Consider the following 22,373-nt stretch of genomic DNA (forward strand, 5'->3'; position numbering starts at 1 on the left):
GGGGCGGGGCCCCGCTCGGCACTTCCGCTTCCGGCGCGGCGCCGCCCCCGCGACGTGTGTCTAGTCCCGGGGCCAAGATGGCGGCGGCCGCGGGGGCGGCGGCGGCGGGGCTGTGGAGCGAGGTGAACCGCTGCGGCCAGAACGGCGACTTCGCCCGCGCACTCAAGTCCGTCAATAAGAGTGAGTGCGGCGACAGTGCCGGCCCGCGGGTCTGCGGTCTGTGCTCGGGCGCGTTGGCCTTGTGGAGGGTCGCTCGGTGTGGCGGGAGCGGGTGGTGTCCGTCCGTGGCTTTCGTGCCGGGAGCGGCGCTGCGGGCAGAGGCTGCGGGGCTCTTGCTGTGTTGGGGCAGAGGGAGGAGGGGCGGCCGGGGCGCAGGCTCCGCTGCCGTACCGTGACCATCGGGTCCTTGTGTTGCATCGCGCATCCCTTGCCGTGGGTTAAGCTTTCGGAGTTGCTCGTGGGCTTTCCTTCCGTTTTGCTCGTGGGAGGAAGGAGGGCTTTTCCCCCGGGAGCTGGAGGAGTGGTGTTGTGCATCCGCCCGGGGGCGCTGCCGGAAGGGCACGAGCGCCGCTCGGGGGCGGGGCCCCGCTCGGCACTTCCGCTTCCGGCGCGGCGCCGCCCCCGCGACGTGTGTCTAGTCCCGGGGCCAAGATGGCGGCGGCCGCGGGGGCGGCGGCGGGGCTGTGGAGCGAGGTGAACCGCTGCGGCCAGAACGGCGACTTCGCCCGCGCACTCAAGTCCGTCAATAAGAGTGAGTGCGGCGACAGTGCCGGCCCGCGGGTCTGCGGTCTGTGCCCGGGCGCGTTGGCCTTGTGGAGGGTCGCTCGGTGTGGCGGGAGCGGGTGGTGTCCGTCCGTGGCTTTCGTGCCGGGAGCGGCGCTGCGGGCAGAGGCTGCGGGGCTCTTGCTGTGTTGGGGCAGAGGGAGGAGGGGCGGCAGGGGCGCAGGCTCCGCTGCCGCACCGTGACCATCGGGCCCTTGTGTTGCATCGCGCATCCCTTGCCGTGGGTTAAGCTTTCGGAGTTGCTCGTGGGCTTTCCTTCCGTTTTGCTCGTGGGAGGAAGGAGGGCTTTTCCCCCGGGAGCTGGAGGAGTGGTGTTGTGCATATGGACTGACTGACTTGGGAGCAACAACTTGCTGGAAACGGAGAGTTCACGTTGAGGTGTGTTGTTTTGGTGGCTAGGCATCCAAAACGGGATTGCAGTGTCAGGCACGTCGTGGTTATAAGTTCTGTCTTTGCTGCTGGTAGGCGGTAGGGATTTATCTCCTGTCCTGGAAAAGCTGGCATCCCTGAAAAAAATGAAATAGCAAAACCCATGCCCCTCTTCCAGTTCCCATTCACTGCCATCCACGGGCAGAAAATTTTAGCGTGTAGAGTGACTCCCTGACAAGCCACACTGTTCTTCTGTACCAGCTGTTTTCCTTGCTGAGTGTCCTTTACGTGGCACTGGGGCCTTGGCAGTGTTCTTTGCCGGGCAGTGGAATGCCAGGGAAAGGTTTGCCCAGGTGTGTTTCGCCCCTTTGGAGCCGCTCTCTTCCAGACATGTTAGCACAGTGCATGCTTCTGGTAAGTTCAGGATCTGTGCTGGATTCTTTTACCCTGCTGGGGTTTGTTTATGATCTGAGCCAAGCAAGCCGTGCCAGGATGCTGTAAGTTGATGTGGCCACTCTCTAGGATGGGTTTTTGCAGCTCTGTTGGTATGAGTCTCTTACAAAGCCTGGGTGTGCTTGAGTTGGATCATTGTGGTTTCTCCTCCAGTACTGCAGATCAACAAAGACGACGTGACAGCACTTCAGTGTAAAGTAGTGTGTCTTATCCAGAATGGGAACTTCAAGGAAGCCCTGGGTGTAATCAATACCCACACTAAAGTGTTAACCAGGTGAGTTGTGTCTTGCTGTGCTCTGCAAAATGTGAAACTCCTGAGTCCTTGAGAAGCTGCTGCAGATTCAGTAGAGGGGACTAATAAGGCAGCAGAATAAGGACCAGGATATGCTCAAAGACATTGGGGTTGGTCTTCTCAGTGACAGACTTATTTATGGAAGGGGTGAGATGGGGTCTGGTTGAGTTTGAGGCAGTCTAACATCTTGCTGTTGCTGTTGAAGGGATTGTCCCTGACTGAGTTTTCGTCCGCCTTCACGTGCTGATTCTGCTTGTAGACGTGGCTGGGTAGCATGGCTGGTGCGAGGGACGGGGACAGGCCTCTCTGGGAGGGAAGTGAGAAGGGAGAAGCCTTTGTTGGTGGCAGTGAGCTGTTGGCTTGGCTTGCTGTCTCGTCCTACGGCTCCTTGGGGTCCTCTGCTTTGCCATCCCAAAGGATCTGCCTCAGCTTTTGGTGCGCTGCAAGCCCTTTGTGCACCCTCTGAAAACCAGGACCTTGCAGACAAATTGTGTTTGAGAACAAGTCAAGCTTCTCATTTGTGTCCTTAAGATGCTAATTTTGTTCTTCATAAGGATGCTCTTTGTGCAATGACAAGGATGAAAAGTGCTACTCAAGAACTGGCTGGCAGCAAAATTGTTGTGTTTCAGATGCTGTTTTTATTAAGGAACTTCCCAGAAAGGTGTGTTGAAGTTATCAGTGTGATGAAACATACCTTTGTTTTTGTTTGCATCTGAATAACACATAATTACCCTGTTCACCAGTTCCTTCTTTCCCAGGACAAAAGGGGTTTAGTTCAAGTTTTTTAGCTTATTATTTTATTATATGGTAAAGAGAAGAAATTTTTTTTTTGTATTCAGCTGGTTTCCAAGTTCTTCCTGTAACTTCTTTCGGCTCATTCTGCTGTGTGTCTGTGTCCTGTGGAGCAAGGAGAGTGGTGGTTCTTGGTCTGTCTTGAAGTTTTCCTATCCTGCACTGAGGCTGCTTTGATTTAATTCCAAATGCCATTAATTTTCAAACTTCCTTAATACTCAGTTGAATTGAGATCATTTTAAATAGGCAAAGTAAAGCTTGATAATAAGTGGCCCCAGGCATGAACTAAAGGAATTGCTGATTAATTTTCCTTTGGGTTAAGTGGTAACTCAGAGGGGTAGGCAGAACACAGCATTCAAGGCTCTGCTTCTTTGAGAATGCTTCCCTGCTGGTCTGAGCTTGCTTTGAAGCCAGTTTATGTTGGCAGAGGCAAACCCTTTTGCTGCAGTTCTGCTGCAATCATATTTCAAAATAGGTTAATGTTACCTTTGTCTTGGTATCGGCCTGTAAGTGGGGCTGTGTTTTATACCTTTTCCTCTCTCTCTCTGTGAGTCAATTGTGTTTAAAAGTTTGCTGTAACAATGTTTCATTGCAATGTAATGCCTTCTTAAGAAAATGTCATGGAATGAAGTTTGCTATTGTTTTACCTTTTAAGCATTTGATTAGCATAATTAGTAGGCGGCCTGGAGCAGAGAGGATTTAGAATACCATGTGTGTGGAAATGCCATTAAAAGGGAACCTTTTTTTTGGATTAAGTTTTTACCTGCTTTCTCTGTTGAACACCAGGTAGATAGAAGATACTTACAGTGCTCAGCAGATACATAATTCAGTAATCTGGGATCATGTGTTTGGATTTTTGGTTATTTAGCAGTCTGTGACTAGTTGGGGCTGGTTATATGTGAGTGAATGCTGTTGAATGAAACTCTAGTGCTTGCTGTCAGCCTTTGTCTTGTCCTTGCAGTGATGTTATTGCCTTTGAGAAGGCCTACTGTGAATACAGGTTGAACCGTATTGAAAGTGCTCTCAAGACCATTCAGAGTGCCAGTCAGCAGACAGACAAACTGAAGGAGCTTTATGGACAAGTGGTAATTACAAGCTTTTCTTCCTGGTGGGAGTTTCATATGCTGGATGCCTTGTCCCCCCTCTAATGGGAGGCAAGTATGGGGACAGAATTTCTTTCTCTGGTGTGAAGGTAAGGAGAGGTATGGTTCCAGCTGCTCAAACTTCTGTGAATTTTCAGTTACCTGTTTCTGGAGGCAGTGTCATCATCTTATTCCCACAGAACCAAAGCAATATATTTGTGACTTCTGCTCCCTTCCTGGGTCTGGCCTGATATTAGCCATCTGGTTGAGGAAGGAAGAGATCTGATGGGATTTGTTTGTGGTTCAGCTATCTGTTTGCATTAGATACCTGTTCAGGAATGGTTTGTGGGACCTGATGTCTCAGGCATTAAAAGTGATGTGGAAAAGAAGTTATGCTTTTTCCCCTTCTTTTTTTCCTGGTTGATCAGAACAGTTTTGTGAAGAATTGGCTATCTTCTCTCAGCTGCATGAAAGACCATTCATTTAATTTCTTTCTTAGAGAGGCGATCTAATTTGGAAGAAGGCTGTTTGAGGACAAAACTGAGTAAACTGCTGCTTTTAAAGAAGCTGTTTTAGGAGTAGGAGCTGTGTCATTTTTGTGCAGGTATCTGGTGTCATTGCTCGAGTCCTTGCAAGTGTAGTCTATATAGATTGCCCTTAAAGGTAGATGCAAATGTTAGTAATGTTCAGCTTAAAACATACGGTGCCCCCAGTCCATGGGGAGGGAGGAAGGAGGCTGTAGTTACCAGCATGAGCAGAAGGATACTGTTCTGAGGGCTAATCCCTTTCCTTTCTCAGTTGTACAGACTGGAGCGCTATGACGATTGTCTGGCTGCGTACAGGGATCTCATCCGCAACTCCCAGGATGAGTATGAGGAGGAGAGAAAAACCAACCTCTCTGCTGTCGTGGCAGCACAAAGCACCTGGGAGAAGGTGGTGCCAGTAAGTGAGTATGTATGTCTTGGGGAGTAAGAGTGAGAGCCAAGGAGTACAGGATACAAATTGTATTGGAATTGTGGATACTGAACAGGACAGAAATGTGTTCCTGTCTCATAAAGATTTCTGAGTCTGTTGAAGATCATGTAGTGGTTTTCCCTATATGGAGAAATAAATGCTGTTATTATTTATGAATTACACTTCACCTTTGATCTCTAGAGAGCTTGTACTTTAGATGTCACAGCAAAGCAGGAAGTAGATCTTTCTGAACCTGCAGTAGCAGAACACCTATGGTGACTAGCACTTTTCTGTCTCTTTACCTTCTTGCCCAGGGTTAAAGCTAGTTGTTCTGATCACCCAGCCATGCTTGGAAATATTTTTGTTAATGAACAATGAAGATTGTAATGATCACATTTGTTTAGAAATCCTTGTCCTTGGAGGTGCACACAGCATGCTCAGCTTTCTGTTCTCTGGATCCACATTCTAATTCTCTAGAGCAGCAGTTCTTAGTTGCCCTCTTGCACCAGCCTAAGTAGTCCCTAGGTTCAGGCTGGAGTTTCCCTGCTGCCTTGTCAGTTGCCTCTGACTTTGTGCAGTGTGAGGGAAGATCCTTTGTGCTGCAACTTAATGGCCAGGTGTGTGCCCTGTTAAATGTGCTTCTTAAATTTATTTTTCAAGGGCTAGTTTGAATGTACACAAAAACTCTGGTTTATGTGTGTTGCCTGTTAAATCTCTTGGTGCTTATGCAATGTTATATTTGGTTTTCATGCTAGGAGGATTTAGGCCTTCGAGAAGCTACCTACGAGCTGTGTTATAACAGTGCATGTGCATTGATTGGGCAAGGAAAGCTGAATGAAGCAATGAAAAAGCTACAAAAAGCAGAAGGTAAAAGCCTGGTGAGGTGAGAGGGATGCTTTGTGTAGTAGAAGTAGTTAATTGCTCTGTGATACACAAATCAGAGGAAAAGGGCTTTTTTGAATTTAAAAACTCATCAGCAGCAGAATTTGTTGTGAAGTTGGTGTTTTTGGATGAGTGTTCCTCTGGAACTCTTTTCCAGAGACATACAGCATGTCCTGGCTCTCTTACAGCCCCCTGATTTGTATTCAATAACTTTGAGCATTTTTTTGGAGCAGGAAGTAAATGTGAGTGTAATCTCATAAACATGAGATGAGATTTTGTTAGTATGAGTATGTATGAGTACATGCTATAAAAGTTTAAAGTACTTCATGGTATAAATTATTATAAGCCAGTAAATGAGCTTTTAGCAAAGAGGATTTTTTTTCTGTGGGGTGAAAGGGGATTTTGTGTGTTTAAAAAAATCTGGGGAGAGAACTAGGAAGGACTAGTTCTGTCTGATTTAATTGCTCTTGCAGATAAATAGGTCAGTTCTGTCCCAGTTTTGATGAAGAATAACAAGTGTCCCATACAACTGATAAGCATGTGTTATTTGAGCCTATGTCCTTTGATAGTAGTCCTTTGGGGAGCAAACAAGTGATATTCTGGTGAAGTATGAGAAAGTAAAGAAGTGACTAGTATGGGTACTGAAAAGTAACAGAATTGCTGCCTCATAAAAGGTGTTGTAAGCTGAATATTGCAGGCTTGCAGAGCTTAACTCACAAGGCTGGTGAGCAGCTGCAGCTGATCCCTATGGGAAGAATCAGGAGCTAGGTCCAAGGAAGTTTGTTCAGGAGAGAAAATTAGTGTCTGGGTGGGAGAGTATCTTCTGTGCCTTTGATTGTTCTTCTGCATTACACAGTCTGCTCTCTCATGCTTAGTCCCATCCATCATCAGACTGGTAGTCTGCTGTGCCCTTGTAGTGCTGCAGAAGTTTAAGGGATACATGAAAAAGTTTTATGTTCCCCCATGCTTTTTGTCTGTTTTTTTTTCACCCTGAAGCCTTCTAAATTGTGTTTTTCCATGTTTTTCCTTGCAGAGCTGTGCCGCCAGTCACTGTCAGAAGACTCGGTAAGTTCCTGATGTTCTGGAGAGTGTTTGCTTTGCAGCAGTGGAAGCAAGGGTGCAGTCCCAAAGTGCAGAGAGCCAGAGCAGAGCCAAGGCTGCTCTGCTGGTACCAGCTTGTGAGGCGGGGGCAGCATCACAGCTGTTGCAGGAGGGCAGCTGACACCACAGGGTGTTTGCTGCTGTGCCCCTTGCATAGTTGCCTGTTCTGGTGCAAGTAGAAGGGTGCAGGTTGTCTGAAACCTCCCTGTGACCTACCCCTGCTAGGGATGAATATGATGAGTAGTGGTGACAAACAGGGAATTCGTAACCAATCATTGCAGAATGGCAGATTGAATGTACAAGTTAAGGTAATCTTCAGATTCTGGCTGGAGTAGGTGAAGCTTTCTTTTCTCCTAGTTTAACTCAGATATGCTTCTGTTTGTGCTGTGGCTGCAGCCTTCACCTGTGGTGGCTGGGGTACTTTGCTGCTAATACTGCCCAGGAATGCTCACAGATGTTTGCCAGCAGAATGCTGAAGCTGGAAGAGATGTGAGATTGCAGCTTTTTACTTTTTGCTTTGATTTTCCTTCAGGATGTGACAGAAGAAGACATTGAGGCTGAACTGGCTATTATTCATGGTCAGATGGCTTATATCATGCAACTGCAGGGGCGTACAGAGGATGCTCTACAGCTCTACAATCAAATAATCAAGTTGAAGTAAGGTTTTTTTTAAACAAATGCTCAGCCTTCAGTCTGTGCAAGACTGCTGTTCAGTAACAGTATGCTTTGTGCTTTTCTTATCTGCAGGCCAACAGATGTAGGACTCCTTGCTGTCATTGCAAATAATATCATCACAATTAACAAGGTATAGAATTACCTTGCCACTTTCATTGTGGTTAGTCAGCTTGCTTCTCTGCTTCTGTGGAGAGAAGGGAGATAATCAGTGAAGATGTTTTCTTAAACAGTAGTTAAATTGTGGACCCAGGGACCTTTTCTTCTTCAAGGAATGTAGTGAAATCTTCTCATGATGTTCGATTTCCCCAGGACCAAAATGTCTTTGATTCAAAGAAAAAGGTGAAGCTGACCAATGCAGAAGGTGTTGAGCATAAACTCTCCAAGAAGCAGCTCCAGGCAATTGAATTCAACAAAGCTTTGCTTGCAATGTACACAAACCAGGTAGGGGAAAACTGATCTGCAGTAAGTAGCTATGGATTAAATCCACAGGAGTTTGACTGGGCAAAAATGGAGATGCAGCTGTTCTATTTCAGAAGATAGGACCACTTGGTTTAGGCACATAAGTGAGCAGAAAAATAAAATCATCCCTAAAAGCACAACTGTCTATTTAGTGATTTGGGTATTGCTGTAGCCAATAGGAGGATGTTGTGGAGATAGCTAGAAGACAAAAAGGGATGTGGGGGTTCTTAGATGTATCTGAAGGGCCACTAAGAGGACTTCTTGGTTCTGTGTACTCATTTCAGGGCAGTCACCACTAGTATCTCTTCTTAGGTACTGTTGGTTTCTTAGCCCTGAGTAAGGTGCTCGCAGAGGTTGAGAAAAGTGTGTTCCCTCTTTCCATTCCAGGCAGATCAGTGCCGCAAGCTGTCAGCAAGCCTGCAGTCCCAGAGCCCTGAGCATCTGCTCCCTGTGCTTATCCAGGCAGCCCAGCTGTGTCGTGAGAAGCAGCATGCAAAGGCTGTAGGGCTTCTGCAGGTAGGTTAAGAGCAAGTTGGCCAAGCACCATTTAAACTAGTGCTTTGTGTTTTCCTGTGCTGTTTTCCCTTAGTTTGTTTTGTTTGGTTTAAATTTCCAGGGGTATCTGACTACTTATTTTGGTTTGTTTAATGCTGCTGGAAAGCCTTCAATTGAACAATTCTGCTTTTAAAGGGAAATAGTTCCCTTACACCTCTGATTTTTATGCTTATGAAGCTGTAGTAGACTTCTAGGGTAAGCAGTAGGCTTTGCTGCTCTGCTTACAAGCAGTTTGTAACACCCTTCTTTGGAATGATTGAGTGGCCTGGGACAGAAATGTGAAAGGGCACACCTGGGGGTCCTTCTCTGCCGTGTGCTGAAATCTGCCTGTGCTGGAAAGCTTTCTTTGGCTCTTGCCAGCTTGCTGTGAGTGAGCATGACATATGATTCACCAAAGCAGCAGCCTGGTGCCCACACACAAGCTGAATTGTTCTTTCTTCTGACTCTCAGGACTTTGCAGACCAGCACCCTGCCAATGCGGCTGAGATCAAGCTGACGATGGCCCAGCTAAAAATTGCTCAAGGTATCTAGTGTCCTCCTTTGTTGGGAAGTGTCTGCACATGACAAGGGTACAAGGGGTAAGAAAACGAGCCTTCAGGGCAATCTTTGCTGCAGTCACTGTTGTGACAGGGGTGCAGAGCAGAGATACTTTCAGTCAGGTAATACATATATTTAGCTATGGCAGGATAATACTGATAGCTAATGTCTGGATACACAGGCTCCACAGATTGCTGGCAGAAATGCCCACAGTCTCTGTGAAATGCTGAATCTCTTCTGGGGTGGGATAATTTTGGGAGCAGTGTCAGGCTCCATAATGGTACCATTCCTTTATGCAGCCAGGCAGCACAGACTTGAGCCTGAAGAGAACTCCCTGGTAGCCAAAGCTTGCTCCTGAACCCTTGCAGGATGTGACAAATGCAGAAAGGTCCATTGTGTGGAGGCCTGTCATTAACTCCTGCAATGAGGGAGATGTTGTGGGGGAGATGTGAGAAGGGGAATTGTTCTGTCCCCATTGTTTACCTTTGGCTCGAAGTTCACTGGTGTGATCAGGTGTTGTGATGCCATTCAGAGTGTGTTCTTCCTTGTCTCTCTTCTAGGCAGTGTCACCAAAGCCTGCATGATCCTGAGGAGCATAGAAGAACTGCAGCACAAGCCTGGTATGGTAAGCAAAACTCCGTCTGAACTGTGTAAGGTTTTTCCCTTGTAGGAGAGCTTTGCACCGCTTGCTCCTTTTTGCCTCTTCCCCGTGGTTGCCACTTGACTTGAGTGTCTGCAGGGATTCTGAGTCCATCTTCCTTGTCTTGGATAAAGGTGGTATTAGAACTTGCTAGAGGTAGCCTGAACGTAGTCACAGAAGTACTCTGCCTGTCAGAGGGATGCTCTCTGCCTATGTTCCCACTCCCTGGTAATCTCTCAGTCCTGCATGTTGCTTGGATTTACTTGCATAACATACTGGAGCAACTGCTGGTTGCTGGTAGGTACTGTTGGGACGTTTTAGAAGCAGCTTTAGGACAGCAGGCCTTAGGGGGAAAGAGCTGTGTTCCATCCTTGCAGCATCACCCTGATCTGCATGCTTATCCACACCTGCTGTTCAGAAAAGCTTGATGGCCTTGTAAGTGCTTACATGTTCAGCATAAGCATCTTGAACAGGGGCTGATAGTTGTGGATCTCTTTCAGTTGTAAGTGTGAATGATCAAAATAATTTATAGGGGCAGTTAAGAGTAACAGCTCCTTGCCCTGGGTCACCTGTACTTGTGACTGGAATGCCAGCAAATGGATGGTATCCTTATAATCTCTTCAGTGCTGATTTCTTTTTTCATAGCTTTTGGGGTAGAGAATGGGGGATGAAAAAAGTTTTCTAGTGAAACTGAGTCTCTGATAAGCAAATTATGTGCCAAGACAGGAAGGTTCCTTCTATGAATGCAATCTTAGGCTTGTACCATAGCAAAAAGATGTTGGGGATGTTCCTTTGGGAGTGACTTAGGTAGGAAGATGTGGCCTGGGTATCTTGCCTGTTACCACAGCTGTTTTTTAGGGACAGAGCAGAAAGCTCACACTGACTCTACTTTTGGGAAACCCATCGTTTAACTGCTGAGACTGTGGCTGTAGACAATTTGCATGAAGATGTGCTATTTACTGCTCTTGAATGTTTGCAGGTGTCTGCGTTGGTGACAATGTACAGTCATGAAGAGGATATTGACAGTGCAATTGAAGTCTTCACGCAGGCTATCCAGTGGTATCAGCAACACCAGGCAAGTCAGACCAGAGGAGCTAACGTGCAGGAATCTGTCCTGGATTTTCTAGCCAGTCCAATTGAACTTTTCCTGTTGATGCATAGCCTCAGCAGTTATCCAGTTGGGGATTTGGAGACATGTGAGCTCCTGTTTTGTGAACATTTATCAATAATGTATTATTTTATATGTGTTACAAATAGGGAGCAGCAGCTCCTCTCAGATTAGGAGGGTAGCATCAATGGATGCATAAATGTAGCAATCTGGACTTCTCCCTGATGGGAAAATATGGTGGAGCAGCAAGCTGCCTTGTCCCATGCAGTTCTGCCTCACTTCCCAGAGGGAAAAGGTGGTCTGGTTTCTGCATGACAGGATGTTAACTCAGTTCTCCTTGCCCAAGCCTCAGGTGCATTAAAGCCAGCTAGAGCTGGGCTCCATGCTGTGATAATAAGGAACTAATCATGGCTGCTGTGTCTTTCAGCCAAAGTCTCCTGTCCATTTGTCACTGATAAGGGAAGCTGCCAACTTCAAACTAAAGCATGGCAGGAAGAAGGAAGCAATCAGCGACTTGGAGGAGCTCTGGAAGTGAGTTGGGTCAGCTGCTGAGCAGCTCAGACTGTGGCTGTAGACAATTTGCATGAAGCAAATGCTGAGCAGCAGGTCTCTACCCAGAGTCCTCTGCAAGCTGTCTGGTGGCAGGCAGTGTCTGACAATTTTGATTAACTAGTAGCTGTCATTGGTAGTTGCTTTTGCACAGCGGCTTCAGTGCAAGGCTGTATTTTGGAGGAAGGGGAGATAATTAATTTGATCTATAGTTGATGCTCACTTGAAAACCTGGTAGACTTATCCCAGAAGCCTCTTGTGTGCAGTGAACATTTCTCTGGGGACTGGAATGCAGTTTTTTCTAGTGCTACATAAACATGGATGTCTAGGTTTTAGTTTCTGTTGTACACTTAATGGAATCTTTTACTGGGGGGAGTATTAACTTGCCTTTGCTGCTGGGTTTTTCCCTCTTTTGTTGCTTGCTTCATGATACTGTGAAATTGTCTGTACTTCCCTTAATCCACACCCGTGATGTTTGGTGGTGTGCTCTGGAGGAGACCACATACTAACATGCCTGTCCCTGCAGATAGCAACTGTGTTGCAGTAGCAAGCACTGTGTGGTGTTACCAGTCTTGGAGATGAGTAACGTTGGTAACTTGGTCCTTTTCTGTTTTGGTTTTTTTTCCTCTAAAAAGGCAAAACCCAAAAGATGTGCATACTCTGGCACAGCTCATCTCTGCCTATTCCCTGGTTGACCCTGAAAAAGCTAAAATGTATCCTTTTAATGGTGGTGAAAGAGGTGTTTGGGTATTGCTTCCTTGGATTTTCAGCTGTGTGGGGACTTCAGACTTACCTGAAGAAAGGCAAGGAACCTCTCTGGAACAGCTACATATCCAGGTCAAGTTGTCTGGAACTATATTATTTCTCTAATTGGCTTCATTACTGTGATATCTCAGGACCCTTTTATCTTTGGCCTCCTCCTCTTTGAGAATTAATAAGACAAGGTGGAACCAAAAACAAGAGCACCTGCATCTTTTCTGTCAGAATCTTAAACCTGTGATAGTAATGCAGGACTGATGCAACATGGGTAAGCAAGAGCTTGGTTTACATACTGCTTTTGTCATCTGAGCCTCTTTCACTGGAAGTTGTTCCCTGTGTCCCTGTATTAAAGAGGGAAGAATGAGGCAGATGGTGATTAAGCAGCTCATCCCAACTTGTATAAGAAGCTAGTGAGAGAGATGGAAATAGCCCCATAGGCCTGTCTGGGGTCTGCGTTGTTAACAGACAGAATTTATTTAAGCTGAGGTTGCCTCTTGCTGTCTGGAAGAACATGGGTGTTTATGCTCGCTGGTTTGCATCCCTGAACTCTTCCCTTGCAGTCTTAGCAAACACTTGCCTTCCTCAGACACCATGTCACTGAAAGTAGATGTTGATGCACTGGAGAACTCCCATGGAGCAACCTACGTTCGGAAGAAAGCTGGGAAGCTCACTGGAGACAACCAGCAGAAGGAGCAAGGGTAAAGCAGGCTGCTATATTTTTTATTTAATTTTATTGCTATATCTCTGGTGCATCCTTCTTTGGGGTGGTTCAGAAATCACACCTGGTGTGGTGAAGGCATTGCTGTAGAAGGCCGGCTGATGGAAAGGGACACTGTTGTTTGACTGCAAGGAGCTTTATGTAGCAGCAGACCAAGTTCTTAGAGAGATGGGAATGGTTTAGCTTCTTCCAGAGCTAGTTTTTAGTTGACTTGTCTGCTCTGTCTCTGGTACGTCACAAAGTCTTGTTTTCCTTTCAGACAAGGGGAAGTAAAGAAAAAGAAGAAAAAAAAGAAGGGTAAGTTGTATTTCTTAGCTGTTGAAACAGCACACCTCCAGAGAGTTCTCCAGATTCTTTCTTCAAGTAGCCAGCCTCCAGGTCCCTAGGAGCTAGAGCCCTTTGCTAGGACTGTGTCTGGAAACCTGGATTTTCATAATAGCTTGTTTGGTTATGGCACTTTCCTCAGGAGTGAGAGCAACACCCTGATAGGGTGATGGGGTTGCTGGTCTGTTTGCGCTGCCATCCCATCGCTGCTGCCATCCCATGCATGTCCCTTGGTGATGTCTCTGGTGTGTTGACCCCAGTCTCATTTCCTGGCACTGGATGTTCTGCAGGAAAGCTGCCCAAGAATTATGACCCCAAGGTGACTCCCGACCCTGAGCGGTGGCTTCCAATGCGAGAGCGGTCCTACTACCGCGGACGGAAGAAGGGCAAGAAGAAGGATCAGGTTGGCAAGGGGACTCAGGGTTCAACCACAACTGGCTCCTCTGAACTGTAAGTACCCACTTTGCAAGGATTGATGGGGGATTCACTCCTGGGCAACTGGGAGGGCTGTGTTTGTGCTGCTCTGCTGCAGCTCTGTCACCACACTAACTGCGGGTAGCACAAGTGACATTGTATTTTGCTGCTTGAACCTGCTACCATCTGCTCTCCCTGGAGATCCCTATAGGTTCCTGAAAACTAGTGTGATAGGATAGGCATGCTTGAAGGAGCCAAGGTGTAAATAAAATTCTCATAGTCTTTTAATGTGCTTCTCCTTTGGCAGTGAGATTAATTTTGCATGCTTTCTCTTGAGCAATTTGCTTTCAAGTCTTTTGGCAGCTGCAGAACCATTAGCCATGATTTGAGAAAGCACTATACTTCCTTCTAAACTGACACTGATTATTTGAGCTGGAATCAAGAATTACCATTAAGTATGAAGCCTGACAGGAAGATGGTGTTTTACTAGCATCTGAGAGTAGGGATACTGGGTTTGCACTGCCTAGGAGAGGGATCTGAAAGGCTTCCTGTGTGTTGCATGAGCTGTCACATATCTATTCAAAAGTTATCCTTGCTTTCATTGTCAGTGATTTACACTATCTAGTGAACATCAGTTAGAAGTTGATTGCTGCCCTTCAAGACATATTCCCATCCTCTGCCAGCTCCTTCTTGAAGCCTCTCCTTGCATGAGTGCCCTCTCATACATAATGCTTGCTACCTAATGGGGCAGATGCTGCTTTTCACTGTCAGCTCCCTGCACTAGTACCACGTCTTGCAGGTGGTTGTGAACCCACACGGTGCCTTTTTCTCTTGCCTTCCTGCAGGGACGCCAGTAGAACTGCCAGCAGCCCACCTACCTCCCCTCGGCCTGGCAGCGGGGCAGCTGTATCGGCTACAAGTAACGTCATCCCTCCCAGGCACCAAAAACCCGCGGGTGCTCCAGCCACCAAGAAAAAACAGCAGCAGAAAAAGAAGAAAGGGTCTAAAGGAGGGTGGTAAAAAGTAGGATGTGTAACGTCCCTCCTTCAATACGTGATGCTGATTGCAGAATAAAGGTCAAAAGCAAGTGATGGCAAAAGACTCCTGGAATCTGGATCTCTGTGCTGCCTGTCAGTGGTCTGGGGGGAGATGGGCTGGTACAGATGCCGTGATCTCTCTGCTCACCAAGTTCCCTTCCTCACATTTGCCCCCACTGTGACTTAGGTTGTTGCCATCAAAGTCAAATATAGCCCCTAAGAAGAAATCTGTTTGTGTGTTGCCAGACCTTTAACAGATATGAGACAATCAAGAATTTCTTAAAATGTAGTTTCGTGCTCCTCTTGCATATGTCAGTTTAGGCCTTTAGCAGATTTATCGATGCATGATGCAAGCACTGTCTCTTATGTCAGTTAGTCATTGACCACCAAAGAGCGAAGGCACAAAGCATCTTAGAAACCAACATCTTGGCTTTCTAATACAGCATAAGATAAGCTGAAGGGGGATAACAAGACTGTTAGGAGAAAACATGGTGAAGTGAATGGCAGCAGATTCAATGTCCCACTTTCTGCAAGCCCAGCTGCCTTATTCTAAATGGCAAAACAAAAGTGACCGGAATGCGTGTGGTTGTCTGAGGTGCCCTTCCTCCTCCTTTGGCCTTGACCCTATGTTCCTACAAGTCTTGGGTGCTGGGTTTATGAAAATAAAGAGTGGTACAGCAGCAGGTCAGCTTAAGCTCAGTGACTCTGGAGAGGGACCCAGAACAAAGGAAATCCCCAAGAAATGATACCTTTGAGACTAAGTGCCTGTCCTGCATGCAGCTTGCATCAAGCCTCTTGGCCCAGTGGTTATTTCGGTCTGGATCTTTAACACCCTACTGAGGTGTTTCTCTGTGTCTGTGCAGGAAGGCTGTTGATGGTTCTTATGAAGCTGCAGCTTTGCTGACAGTTGTCTCCTTATCTTCTGAACCTGCTTGCTAGCAGCATGGGAACCAAAAAAAGCCCAGGAGTTAGGATAAACACATTTATCAACAATGAAAACAACAGTGTGCTATCAATATTTTTCCTGTACTAAAGACAAAACACAGCAATGTGCCAGCTACTAGGAAAATTATTAGGAAAACTAATTTCAGCTATGGAGGTGTAAGTTCATGGTTTGCAGCCCAAGGCTTCAGCAAATCCAGCTACTCATCCTGAGCAAGTAAAGCTAAGCAAACGGCATACTAAATTGTATATTATAACTATGTATCTCATTCTGCTGAAAACTTACTCATGCTAAACCAGTATCTTTCAACACAGGTTTTGAAAATTCTGGTTTGATCTGAATGTAGCCAAAACATTTTTCCAGACACGGACTGTCAGTGGGTGGAAATGTGCCTTGGAGAGGGTTGTCAGATGTCAGCCCAAAAGGCAAAAGCTTCTGTCTCTGAAACAATTTAAAGCAAAGGCTTTAAAAAGTAGGGACTAAGGGACATGTTACAGTGGCTTGAGAAAAAACAACTCCTGAGTCTCCCGGCAGTAAAAATCTACTCTGCAGAATCCATTTTTTTTACCTTACCTGTACAGGGGGAATATCTGAGAAGGGGGCTGAAAGTGTGTTGTCTGAAAGAGAAAGGAACAGAGCATAGAGAAAGAAACCAGTTGCATGAATGGCTGGCAGGCACTTGCTGCCAACTGCGTGCTGAACAAAGAGTGTTGTTTTAAATTACTTCCCTGGGTGATGTGCCTCCACTTAGCAGCTGATGACTACAGGAGAGAAAGACCACTGTCCTGCAGCAATGCCTTGTTTGGAGGGGAGGTATCGGAGGAGAACGCAGCTCTGCTCTTCCGGCGTCTTCTCTGGTGAAACCTAGCACAAGCTCTGGCCTGATGGAAAGGCAGACTCGTGACACTGCGGAGCCCTGTCCCGGGCACCTGGACAGTGTTCTGACTGCTGCGCCGGAGCTGGGCGCGCAGGCAGAACAAGCTGCGAACAAATCCTGCGGGGCTGGGAGCGGGGGGTGCAGCAGCAGGTGTGCGGAAACCGTGGCCTCCTTCGGCAGGGCTCGCTGTGTGTTTCACCGCCGCTCGCGTGTTGCCCGGCTGGCGGCGGCAGCCGCGCTCGGCGCTGCGGGGGCGCTCTCCGTGCGCGGTGCGGGTGCGCGGTGTCCGGTGCCGCCCGTCTCGGCCCTGAGCCGCGGCCGTGGCCTGAGCCGCGGAGGGGCGGTGGCCGGGCCGGGGCCGCTCTCCCCGCTTTCCTGCCCCGCGGTGCCCGGGGCCCGCTGCTGTCCCAGGGATCCCCCATGGCTGCGGCCGTGCGCTTGTGCCGCAGGAGCCCCGCGGGCATCTGCAGCTTCTTCACCGCGAAGGGGCGTTTGCTGTGCCCTCCAGGCCCCTTGTTCAGCCCCTTCTTTCCCCCAGCCCTGCTAAGCTTTGCTCTAGCCCCGGCTGCCCGGGTAAGTGTGCTGCCCCTCGCTTTGCAGGGTAAAGGACACGGTAAGCAGATCCTGGTGCTGGGCCTGGATGGGGCTGGGAAGACTAGCATTCTCCACTCCCTGGCAACTAACCACGTCAAGCGCAGCGTGGCTCCCACCGAGGGCTTCAATGCCATCTGCATCAACACCGAGGAGTCTCAGATGGAGTTTCTGGAGAGTGAGTGAACCTGTTTTAGTATTGAACATAAAATAAGTTCCTGTCTTGTGCCGTAGGGATCAGGCACATATATTAAAACCTCAATGTCCCCACATGCCTGCTTCGATAATGTGAAGTTGTGATTATTTTCTCCTTGGGGATTCTGCTTTCCTACTCAGCCTCTTTGAAGGAGAAGACACAAGGGTGTTAGAGATCAGTTTTCATTCAGCCCTGACATCCTGGGAATTCTGCTCCCAGAGAGAGATGGGTAATAAGCCTGATTGGGTGAAACCAGAAGAGGTTTCCCCAGTAAGCCCCGTGTTGTAGCCCATAGCTCTTGTACTGCTTCTCCTTGGTGCTCATGCCTGGCAAAGGGCAAGAGTTACAGATGAATAAATAATAAGTGAAAGAAGAGAGGGAGAAGAGAAAAACTTTGTACCTGTTCTGTTCAAAAGCCTAATAAGTGGTATTTTCTAGTCTTTAAACAGTCTTTTGAATGTTTGTTAAAATATCTGTACTGTCGTTAGCTCTGATTTTTGGGTATTGTCTGTGCCTGCAGAGGCCATCTCCTGTGATGCCTTTGGTGCATCACAGCTGCTTGAGGTGCAGGTAGCTGGTGGGAGAGGTGCTGGCCCTGGGGTCAGGTCACTCCCTGGTACAGAGAGGCTGACATCCAGCCTCATCAGTGCCTGCCTTCTCTGGAGGCAGGAGCTGCTCATTGATTCCTGCTGTTTCTGCACTGTGCTGTACCAGTGCTCAACTGGCTCAGTTGGCAGCTAGCCCATAGATGCCTCTGTACGTTGAGTGGGTCTAAAGGAGTTGTATTGTTCCCACATAAGTTTTTGGGGTGTGGGGATGAGGCTGCTTAGACAAAGTTTCATTCCCAGTCTTATTACCATAGGAGTCTCTGCAGTGGTTTGGGGAAATCATCTTTAGAGAGATGCTTGTAGTCTGTGCCCCTTGCCTGGTGTGTAAGAGGGTGTCTCCTACTGGGATGTGCTTTGCTTGTCTCAGCCCAGAGAAACCCACAGTGTCTCTCCTGCCCGGGGATGGTCTGGGCCCAGCACTGCACACACCACAGCAGAACCTGTTGTTTCTGAGTCGTCCTTCCCTCTCTGGTCCAGGTTGGTAGTGCCTGAGATGTGATGGCTGCGATCTGACCCATGGGAAATGCAATGTCTCAGGCCAGTTTCAGCCAGGTAAATCCATGCATGGCTCTCTAATCTGGTTACTTATCCAGTCTGTACCATTGCCTAGTCCAGGGGTTAGCAGCCTATGCTGTGATTGCACGGCACAAGGTGATCAGCAAACAGCAGGGGTTTTATTTTGCTGGCTTAGACAGGTGGAAAACTGTTCTTTTTCTTTGTACAAGCATACAGATAACTGGATGGTATCTTGTGCTCTGCAGGTGGTAGGAGCTCCTGCCTTCTGCTGAGTTCCTACAAGTTTGCGGGGAAAAAATGTTCTCTGTGAGGTTGCTGACCCCTGGGTTATGCTATGCATGAATACACTTAACAAAGGGAGCAGTGCTGAGCCCCTGCAGTATCACAGTACAGAATCAGGCTTCTGTCCCAAACATTACATGTCAGTCACAGCCCTGTGGCTCCTTTCCATAGTGGCAGACTTGCAGTTCTGCTTCCAAGTACGTTGGGCCACTTGAAGAGGCAGGCATGCTCTAGTGGGAAATGTTACTTCCCTTTCTGTATTCTTGAAACTACTGAACCCTTTCGACTTAAATGAAAGCAAAATTGTTTTGATACAGAACAGTCAAAGAGGGCAATAAAAGATGGCTGTATAGTCAGACAATTTTGAAAAGAGCTCCTGTGATAGGGAACCCCAGATATATTGCTTTGTAAACTTGCTGCTTTTCAGAGACTCGCACATGCCTTTTGAGCACCTCGGTACTCTTTGAGTGAGTGGTCCTGCAATGTGCCTGAAGACAACCTAGAGACCTGAAAACAAATCTGAAATACTTAATATACTGATACTTATTCCTTAATATACTGATACAGAATATTCCTTCTGCTATTAAACTCAGCAAACTACTGAATTCTTTGTCCCCATATGCGAGCAACAATCTCAAACAACTTGTGGCCTATAGTTTCACCAGAGAATTATTTTAAGACCTAGTTTTGAAGGTGAACAGCTTTCCTCTGTATCCAGCAGAGAGGAGCTCATGGAGAAATGGATACTGTGCAAAGATTACTTCAAAGGGTTGCCTGAAGAGTCTGCTGGGACTTGATTGTTGTCTCTTCCTTAAGCACCTTTGGTTATTGACAAAACTGTGGGAGTTTTGAGTCAGGAGTTTTTGAGTTTTGAGCTGGGAGTTTCTTAGTGTCATACAAATACAACGAGAGCCCTCCACACCTCAGACCTAAATTTCTCCTTTGGAAATTGTACACCTGCTTTGTCCTAAAATGAGATGGGCATTTGGAGAGCCTGTATGGGGACATTTGGTGTTTATGGAAACACTGAACTGTTTTCTACTCTCCTTACTTGCTTGAGAGCAAGAACCAACAAAGCAGAAAGCAACTGTAAAGAAACTAAATCCAGAATCCTCTCAAAATAAGAGCTTGAAATGGAAAGATTTTTTTTCCCCCCAGAGCATACACATATGCCTTCATAGGAAAATAAAGCTGGTTTTGGTCTCATGTACAGTAGCTCAAATACTTTGAGGTTTTGGTAATCCAAATACCTTGGGGTTTCAGCCCAGGGCCTGCTGTCTGCACCTCTGGGAGCAGTAGTGCTTGAATTACTTGGTGAATGCTGTGCTGCTGTCTTCTCTTCCAGTCGGGGGCAGTGAATCTCTGCGCTCATACTGGAAGATGTACTTGCCCAAAGTGCTGCTGCTGGTCTATGTCGTGGACTCGGCTGATCATGCCCGACTGCCTATGGCAAAACAGCTGCTTCATCAGCTAATCCAGAACGACTCCACCCTGCCTGTGGTAGTTCTGGCCAACAAGCAGGTAAGAGTTCCCTGCTGCTGCCACAGCTTGGGCTGGCAGCAACTTTGGAAACAGCAACAAAGCCTTCCAAAAGAGGCTTCATGCCTTTAAGGAGGGCACATGGCTGGGAGTCTTTCTGACACACCTGTTGACCACAAAACAAAATAATCTGAGGCTGTTTTGGATCTGCAAGATGCAGGTCCTGTGCTTGGTGAGATGCAATCAGAGCTGTGGGTGGAAGCTGCTGTTCAGTTGCAAGGTTTGGGAGCTTCAGGGAAGACCACAGTTAGATCTGAAGTTAGGTTTCTGTTCTGAGTATCTGCCTAGAAGTACCACTTCAGCTGGGAGCAGCTAAAGAGTGAAGCACTGTTGTTTGCCTTCAGACTGTCTGGTTGGTTGCTCCTAAGGCTGCTTCTGAGATCTGAGAGAAAGAGCAGCTTTCCTCACAAGGCAGTGCTTCCTCCTAAGATCTTTGTGGAAGTCTCAATGATCGGTGCTGTACTTGGAAAAGAATGGGACCTCTGGTACAATCAGATGACAGAAAAGCCCAAGGGTTTTAATCACAGATTCTCCTTTATCAAGGTTGCATGCTCAGTTTGCTCTACATTGTTATCTCCTAAATTTCTAGTAACTGAGGCCCATTACTAGTAGTCATTTATGTTACTTTTGAACACAAGTGCAGGCTTGGCCTTCATCAGACTCATCTGCACCAGAAACAGTGGTGGCTGAGAAGGCAGGCAGGGCATGACTGTTGTATATTTTCCCTATTCTTGTAACTCTTTGCTGGGCACCTGGGGTCTTGGGCCATCAGTGTTTTTGTCTGCCTTGTGCAGGTGGTCTTAGATATCAGAAACAATGGAATTAGTGTAGAAATAGAAACAACTGTACCCATATTTCTTCGGGAAGAAATTAGGTTAGAAATGAACTCTTTTCCCCAAGGCATTTTAGGACACGGGAAGTGACCTCATAAAAGGTACGTAAGAATGGTGCCACCACTTCTTGCAACTAACAGGGTTGTTTTATTTTTGTGTAACAGGACCTCGAAGGTGCATATTGCATCACTGATATTCACGATGCTCTGGCTCTGTCTGATATTGGGGACGAGAGGAAGATGTTCTTGATTGGTACCCATGTGGCAGAAGATGGCTCTGAGATCTCCTCCAGCATGCAGGATGCCAGGGAGCTGATAGGGCAGCTGGTTTTGGAAACACAGTGACAGCTCTTTTCTTACAACACGGTGTTTGCAGCTGAGGGAGAGCAGGTGTTAGTATATGGTCAGTTTGCTGTATGGCAGCTGAAATTAGCAGATATGCTTTCCTGGTGGGTGTGGAATTCCTCTGAAAGTGATATCTAGTTGGTAAGAAAATCTTAATTTATAGTGGTTTGAAAATACATTTGAGAAGTAGTCTATTTTTAGCATATTTGTAGGAGAAAAATAGTCTGTCTCTTAGGCAGCAGATTTAAGGGAAAATATAGCTTAGATGGGCTAGATAACTTCATGTCAGGTGGGAATCAAGCACTGATTTCCATGGAAGAAAGTTGCATCCAGTGAATTTTACATGGCTTGATGTCTCAGGTTAAAGTGAAATATGTTTACTTCACAGATTTTACAGAACCCTTTTAACAGTGGTGTTCTGTTAAAAATGAGACCTCACTTCTTGACAGTGTCAGAAATTTAAAGTGCTGCAACTACTGTTTTTGACAGTGACAATTCTTGTTTTTGTGTTGGACCCAGTTGTTATGGGAGTAGCAAATTGGTAATCTCTGGAAATTGTGTTGGTTACTGCTTCTTTAGTGGGTAAGAACAAGAAAATGAAAGCAATAATATATTGTTTCTTTGCCTACAGGCAAAAAACCAAAATGGTGTAATTTGAGGTAGTGACTGGATGCTTTTAAGTTAAATTGGCAGCAAAGGTGGGAGACTTGTCCATCAGGTTGAGCAGCTTATTTAAGCTTAGTCCGAGATGTCCTGGAGCAAGTAGTGTTATTTGTGAAAACCCTGTTTTTTTTGACGGTGGTTTCTGTTAGCACAGCAGGTGAGGAAGGTGACAAGCTGCTGAGGAGTGCCACTTTCCCAGTGTCCTCCTAATTATACTCAAAGGACATGACCCAGGAGCAGTCCTGTAAAGTACCTGTTTTGCACCCGCATCTATTGTACGAGGCTTTTATGGTTTTGTCCTTTGTAACAGATGCATAAAGCAGAAAATTCCACCCTAACCACGGCTCCGGGCTGCTCTCTTCTCTTCCATTTGGGGAACAGGCAGTTGGGTGCGGGAGGCTGGGACGGCCAGCGGGACAGGGGTCGGTGTTCCCCGCGGGCGGAGGCCGGGGCCGTGCGGCGCCGGGCTCGGGCAGGGAGGGCTCCGGGCTCGGTGGG

General features: G+C 47.1%; 2 protein-coding genes and 1 long non-coding RNA gene across 4 annotated transcripts; 2 read left to right on the plus strand and 1 right to left on the minus strand.

The window, feature by feature from the left end:
* The first annotated feature begins 22 nt into the window (after window positions 1-22).
* SRP72 (signal recognition particle 72) lies at window positions 23-14,547 on the plus strand. 2 transcript variants are annotated; one of them, XM_039699879.1, is made up of 19 exons: window positions 23-180; window positions 1,759-1,879; window positions 3,651-3,774; window positions 4,570-4,713; window positions 5,481-5,592; window positions 6,641-6,672; window positions 7,241-7,365; window positions 7,456-7,513; window positions 7,693-7,824; window positions 8,230-8,358; window positions 8,848-8,920; window positions 9,495-9,559; window positions 10,554-10,649; window positions 11,110-11,213; window positions 11,867-11,944; window positions 12,551-12,688; window positions 12,968-13,005; window positions 13,323-13,482; window positions 14,292-14,547. In XM_039699879.1, exons 1-19 carry the CDS (start codon window positions 78-80, stop codon window positions 14,464-14,466), a joined length of 2,007 nt encoding a protein of 668 aa, XP_039555813.1. In that variant the 5' UTR covers window positions 23-77; the 3' UTR covers window positions 14,467-14,547. The 2 variants fall into 2 exon arrangements, with proteins under 2 accessions (XP_039555813.1, XP_039555814.1); XM_039699880.1 differs by lacking the exon at window positions 23-180 and adding an exon at window positions 605-751.
* Window positions 12,695-16,593, minus strand: LOC120497889. The gene is made up of 3 exons (XR_005626584.1): window positions 16,000-16,593; window positions 15,233-15,867; window positions 12,695-12,960 (listed from the first exon to the last, which is right to left on the minus strand). It is a non-coding gene; the product is annotated as an uncharacterized LOC120497889 (long non-coding RNA).
* An 8-nt stretch (window positions 16,594-16,601) lies between these two features.
* On the plus strand, window positions 16,602-22,213 carry ARL9 (ADP ribosylation factor like GTPase 9). Its single transcript, XM_039699882.1, has 3 exons — window positions 16,602-17,072; window positions 19,842-20,017; window positions 21,033-22,213. Exons 1-3 carry the CDS (start codon window positions 16,724-16,726, stop codon window positions 21,210-21,212), a joined length of 705 nt encoding a protein of 234 aa, XP_039555816.1. The 5' UTR covers window positions 16,602-16,723; the 3' UTR covers window positions 21,213-22,213.
* The last annotated feature ends 160 nt before the right edge of the window (window positions 22,214-22,373 follow it).

This window comes from Passer montanus, unplaced genomic scaffold, assembly GCF_014805655.1.
Source record: "Passer montanus isolate IOZ18808 unplaced genomic scaffold, ASM1480565v1 scaffold14, whole genome shotgun sequence".
In the NCBI taxonomy this organism is placed as follows: Eukaryota; Metazoa; Chordata; class Aves; order Passeriformes; family Passeridae; genus Passer; species Passer montanus.

Coding starts and splice junctions, on each gene's coding strand:
- SRP72 (XM_039699879.1), top strand. CDS start 78: ATGGCGGCGGCCGCGGGGGCGGCGGCGGCGGGGCTGTGGAGCGAGGTG. Junction 5,593..6,640: donor AAAGCTACAAAAAGCAGAAG/GTAAAAGCCTGG, acceptor TTTTCCTTGCAG/AGCTGTGCCGCCAGTCACTG. Junction 7,366..7,455: donor AATCAAATAATCAAGTTGAA/GTAAGGTTTTTT, acceptor TCTTATCTGCAG/GCCAACAGATGTAGGACTCC.
- ARL9 (XM_039699882.1), top strand. CDS start 16,724: ATGGCTGCGGCCGTGCGCTTGTGCCGCAGGAGCCCCGCGGGCATCTGC. Junction 17,073..19,841: donor TCAGATGGAGTTTCTGGAGA/GTGAGTGAACCT, acceptor CTTCTCTTCCAG/TCGGGGGCAGTGAATCTCTG. Junction 20,018..21,032: donor TAGTTCTGGCCAACAAGCAG/GTAAGAGTTCCC, acceptor TTTGTGTAACAG/GACCTCGAAGGTGCATATTG.